This window comes from Manis pentadactyla, chromosome 14 (assembly GCF_030020395.1).
Source record: "Manis pentadactyla isolate mManPen7 chromosome 14, mManPen7.hap1, whole genome shotgun sequence".
Classification (NCBI taxonomy): Eukaryota; Metazoa; Chordata; class Mammalia; order Pholidota; family Manidae; genus Manis; species Manis pentadactyla.
Window position 1 is genome coordinate 23,451,320 of NC_080032.1, and position 6,000 is coordinate 23,457,319.

The 6,000-nt window shown below is 38.9% G+C and overlaps 1 protein-coding gene across 7 annotated transcripts in view; it reads left to right on the plus strand.

Moving 5' to 3' along the window:
* The window catches only part of CFAP251 (cilia and flagella associated protein 251), a 62,997-nt gene extending 56,997 nt beyond the window's left edge, over positions 1-6,000 (plus strand). For 3 of the 7 annotated variants that reach the window (XM_036929469.2, XM_057491460.1, XM_036929468.2), the window contains 3 exons: positions 3,086-3,314; positions 4,050-4,151; positions 5,269-5,998. In XM_036929469.2, the coding sequence (XP_036785364.2) occupies positions 3,086-3,314; positions 4,050-4,151; positions 5,269-5,405 (468 nt within the window). In that variant the 3' untranslated portion in view covers positions 5,406-5,998. Of the gene's footprint in view, positions 1-3,085; positions 3,315-4,049; positions 4,152-5,268 lie in introns of those variants that run through there. The other 4 variants (XR_008993619.1, XM_057491459.1, XM_057491462.1 and 1 more) reach the window with 4 other exon arrangements.

A 6,000-nucleotide genomic window follows, 5' to 3' on the forward strand; every position in this document is an offset into this window, starting at 1 on the left:
AAAGCTGCCAACTTCATCCTTGTTGAGCAATGATTCTCGATCAGTCAGTCATATGGGCAAGGGAGTGAGAGGTGACTCACCTACCGAGCAGTCTGTGCCCAGAATGTTCAGAGCTTTGGAACACTCTGGGTATGAGTAACTCCAGGCACTTTTGGTTCCTTTTTGTCATCTTTGGGTTATTCTATTTCTGAATTGAGTTGAATCACATATTTATAATTTATATAGCTCATTTACATTATAATTTATACATATATCACATTATAATTTATGTACTTATAAATTATAATTTATATCACAATTTCATACATTGTAATTAGCAAGGGCATAGAAGGTATAATAATCAAAATAGTCACAAAAACAGATACTGCCTAAAAAAATATAGATACTCCCTGTTGAGTGCCTACTGGGTGCTGGGCATTATGTTGAGCACTTTACATCCATTGTTGCAATAAGCTTCAAAACAATCCAATGTATATGTTTTACCATATCACCTCCTTTATCAGGATGAGAAACTGAGGCTAAGGAATGTTAAGTTACTCACCCAAGGTGACATAGAAAATGGCAAAGTCAGGGTTTGAACCTACTTTTGTCATTAAAGGTCATACTTTTAGTCCCAGTTTCTACTGGCTCATATCATATAATAATATTAAAATTATCTAGTACAAAGCATAAATAATAGGCTACTAAATAATACTTTATGTATTCATAAAATTATACATAATTTAATGCAACTATACCTAATATAACCTCAATAAATGCTATATATGGAAATCTTACAATTTAAAGCTACATATACAGTATCAATTATAGCTCATTTGTATTCCTAACCAACGATGTTATATTTAAAGACCATTCTTGGAATGTTACATTAAGAATATATGGTTTCTTTGAAAATACTAGGTGATTACTAATATACAGTATTAAAGGAAAAAAACAGGATACAAAAGTATGTGATATTAATTTTGCAAAAAACATATACATATATTTTATGTACATGGGTAAAAAGGGTAAGTATCTCAAATCTTTCACAGAAATTATGATTGGGTAGTTGGACTGCAAGAGGTTTTTATTTTCTTCTCAGTACTCAGAGCCAGACCAAGACACTAGGGTGCCCAGAAAGGCTGATGTTTGGGGTTCCTTCAGATGGATGCTCTTTCAATTTTTGTAGTTAGTGGACAAATTAATAATAAATAATATTTAAAATATAAAAAAATAATAAATATGAAATATAAAAAATAAAATAAATAATTTTATTTAGTGGACAGGGAGAAATTGGTTACCTGTTGATAAATACTGTGTAAAAATGTAGATTCACTTCCTGATTTATTTCTACAGACTCAAGTAGAGTTCATGTTCTGGAGAAAAAAATATTTCCCACTTTTCTGTGGCTCTTATTCTTTCTCCTTGTAAAATTCTAAACCCTGCAATTTATTGGGAGACATATTAGTTTAAAATGTAGATACTAAAGTAAATTACTCATTTCTAGCCCTTTGCCAGGCATAATTTAAGTTTCTGGATTTCAGTCAACTGCAACATGAATGATACAAAAATTCTGCAGAGACAGATTGATGGCAGCGAGGATTGATTTTGCTTTTATATTTCTCCCTTCCATGAGTTTTGCCTGTTACATAAAGGGTCCCATGTGAAAACAAAACCTGCATTAACCAGCACCACATGTCCATTTGAATCCACAAACATGTCAGCACTTTTTGTTCATTCTAGAAAATTTGGAAAATACACAGATAATGAATTTTCAAATCAGAAATTCTCATGGAATTAATTGGGAAGTGTTCCCTTTTGTTTTTGGGAGAGTTTGTGGAGAATTGCTATTCTTTAAATATTTGGCAGAATTCACCAGTAAAGTCATCTGGTCCTTGGCTTTTCTTTGTGGAAATTTAAAAATTACTAATTTGATCTCTTGTTACATAGGTCTATTCAGATTTTCTACTTCTTCTTGAGTCATTTTTGGTCATTTGTAGCTTTCTAGGAATCTGTCCATTTCATTTAAGTTATCTGATGTGTTGGCATATAGTAGCAATACTCTTTTTCAGCTCTGTAAGGTTATTCTCTCTCATTGGTGTCTTCTCTCTCATTCCTGACTTTGTTAATTTGAATTTTTTCTCTTTTTTCTTGGTTAGTGTAGCTAAAGATTTGTCAGTTTCACTGATATTTTTAATGCATGATGGCTTTTTAGGTGTTCATTTCTTAAATTATGCCACATAAGTTACATATATGTTACATATACTCTGTTGTATACATAAAATATTGCAGAATAAAAATTGAGAAGAAATAAAGGAAAAACGAATCATGGTGCAGTTGATAGTCTTAAGAAACTTACTAGGCCATAGGTCCTGTATTTGAGTTTCACACTGAATTATTTGCTTATTCATATAAACTAATTTCTAAATTCTTGTGAGTTCTAACTTTTAAATGGAACTAGTATTTGCTTCACAAAGCAATGAAGTAGTTTATACACTGTGAGATATTTGGGTGACAGGTGATAAAAATGAAACAGTGTTTATACCAGTGTTAATATTACTGACAAATTAGACACTGTATTAGGGCTGCCCAAACAAAGCATTATAAACTGGGGGGCTTCAAACAACAGACATTTATTCTCTCACAAATGTCCAAAATCAGGTTGTCAGCAGGGCCATGCTCTGTGAAACCTGTAGGGGAGAACCCTTCCTTGCCTCTCTTACTTCTTGGTTGTTACCAGCAATCCTGATGGTCTTTGGCTAAAACTATATCACTCCAGTCTCTGCCTCTGCCATCTTCTCCCTGTGTGTCTTTATCCTCTTTTTATAAGGACACCAGTCATACTGGATTAAAGGCCCACCCTACTCCAGTCTGACACCATCCTAGCTGCACCTGCCATGACCTTACTTCTAAATAAGGTTACATTCTGACGTACTGGGGGTTAAGATTTCAATATATCTTTCTTGGGGGAGACAATCAACCAAACAGTCATGTTCTAGTTTAACTATAAACATTTGTCTGTGACACTCCAATTTCTAGAAGCATATCAAAATGTCTTTTCTACTTACCCTTGTCTTTATTTATTTTTTTTAAACCTCTTCCCTAGATTGATGATATGTTTAACGAAATCAGATATAGTGAGTATGTGGACACTGGGAAGCTAATTGACAAAATCAACTTACCAGACTTCCTCAAAGTCTACCTCAATCACAGGCCGCCTTTCGGTAACACCATGAGGGGCATCCAGCAGAGTTTTGACATTCTTGGTTTTACCAATTCAAAAGGAAAGAAGGTTATTCGAAGAGAGGATTTCCTAAAACTGCTTCTAACTAAAGGTAAATACTTAAATGGGGATATTATAACATTGTGGGCCATTCCCTCTGGAGAGAACTGAGCCTGGGGAGAGCCCTGGCGTCTGCACCATGACAGGGCTTTAACTGGGAGGGGTGCTGCTTACTGATCCTCCAGGCTGGCAAATGTGGGGTAATGGAAAGGATGCTGAGCTGGGAACCAGAAGAATGCAGTTCACGCTCCACCTTGGCAGAAACTGCAAGATTCAGTGCCCTCACTTGTGAAAGGGGAATAAAAGTGCCAGGGATATTATGAGATAGGATGCATTTGTAAAATAAGACCAGACCAAAGTAGAGATAGGATGCATTTGTAAAATAAAACCAGACCAAAGTAAAAATGTTCATTTTTACTTGCTATTTGCCTCATTATTTTATGTGAGAAAGACAAGCTTGCTCTCTAGGTGACAATTTCATCTTAGTCAAACTGGTGGTTCTAATGTAAGGGAACGTGAAATGCAGCTGAGCACACACTTTATCAGAAAGTGGTCTTATTTCTCCACACAAACCCCAACATATTTTCCCTGATTGGAGTACCATTTTATAACCATATAAGGAAGTATTTGTGACAGTCACATGGGACTCTCTATATTGTTTTTGTGTCTCAAGTAAAGGAAATAGTAGAATAATTCTCCTTAAGACCTCAGCATGATGGTACTAAGCTCTGACATTATGCTTGGTTCCAAGAGTTGAACAGCCGCCTTTTTCCTTTATGATACTTAGGTGAGCACATGACAGAAGAGGAGATGTCTGACTGCTTTGCTACGCTGTTGGGGCTGAATCCTGAGGGGTGGAAATCTGAGCCTGCAGCCTCCTCCGTGAAAGGTAATGTGGCTGGCTCTGTCTGGGCATGTAGCGTGGCTCACTAATTTGTTGTCGACTTAAGTGCATTTACTTCTCCTGACTGGTTCAGGCCACTCTCTTAACACCATGCACACAACAAAGCAAGCCTGTCGGGAACCCAACATGAATAACTTATGAAAGACCAGCAGCGGCACTTCTGTCTAAGAGATGAAAGCTTTTGTTGCTGCATTCTGTCTTCTGGCCTTGTGATTCCCTTTATTCCACCGACCCAGTCTTCATCTCTCCAGCTTGCAGGGGTGAATATGGGCCACTAGTAGAGGATACAGGTCAGATGCTCTTTCAGAAGAGGTGTTGTCAAGACAGACTTGAATAGAGAATAATGACTTGGTAGACATGCAAGTCAGACTTCAAGCTGCCAGAACTTTCAAGTTTTTAAAGATTCTCTTCCTCTCCTTTCCCACCTGAGGATTTCCCACCTCCTTCCTTTACTCCACTGGAGAGAGGAAAATGGACCTGAAGTTAGGTTGCAAATTTAAGCTCAGGAGGAATGAAGCCAAACAGCTCTCCTGGGCCTGCTTGAATGTCTCTGGGACAGGCCAGGATGCTGTCCCGATGACCCCGGGGTGGTCCGAGCCTGCCACCATCGATGAGACTGGAGTCAGGAGCAAAGGTGCCTCACTGCACTTCCTTCTCCCTTTCCTTTTCTTGTCCATTCCCAGTTTCAAGTTAAATGGTGCTCCTAAACCTGTGCAGTTCTAGACACCAGTGTCTGGTCAGTCACTTCCTCCTGAAAGCTCCCGACTCCATTCCTTGCATATCTAGGATCTCAGAACGTACCTCTCTCTATTGGTGTATATTTATGTTGTGTTTCTAGGTGCTTCGAAACGGTTGAGTTAATGAGACCATGTAGTTAAGGCTTTCCAGTGGTTTGCAGAGGTTGGTTAACAATGCTCCAAACTGTAAAGGAGGTGTTGTAACCAGTTTCCACCCAGAGGTTTTCAAGGAATCAAAGCCAAACCATAGCACAAAGCACCTCTCACTTTTGTTTAGTTCCATTTCCTTGTATCTTTGGAAAATGCTTCTGAGTTAGAAACCTAATCATTATGAAGGCATTTGTTTTCTTTTCCTGTTTGGCTAGGTTCAGAAATTTGCTTTGAAGAAGAACTTCCAGAAGAAATCACTGCAGAAATATTCACAACTGACATTCTTGGCTTAACCATTTCACAAGATTTCAGACAAGATCCTATGGTCAGTGAAGTTGTAAGGAATGTTTGAAGCACAAGGGACTTTGTGTGGGTTTTTTTTTTTCTAGCACTGCTTTTCCTGCATTTCCCTGCCCCCACTTTAGTCTTTAGAACATTTAGACATTAAAAGCAAATTTCTGTTAAGCAACAGAATTCACGAAGTTGGACATTCCACTGTTTCTGAAATAGAAAAGTGGGTGGAGGGAAGAAAAACATTGGCAGCTGGATGCCAATGGTGGCTAGACATCCTGGCCTGTTTTGTGCCTGAGCAAAAGCAGTGCTGCCTGGAGGGGCGCTTGACAGGAGTGGAGGCACAGTGCTCCCTGGGGGTCCCTCAGCTGGTAGCAGGCCTTCCAAGTCACACGTGTGTCCTTATTCCCTTCCCCTCAAGTATACCTGGACCCTTGGCCTTACATGGCCCAGTGTGCATCACCTCTGCCTGTTGTTTGGCCAGAGTAGGGCTGCTGGGTGCCCTGGGCTCCTGAGAGTCCCTGCTTGTGGTTTCTTATCAGCAAAACAGCCCAGCAGCAGCAGTTGTGTGTGGCTGTTATGAAGAGCATCACTGGCCATGCTGAACCCCGGCAGCAACTGCCAGATAGAATGTAAAATGCACCCTGGAGCCTGTG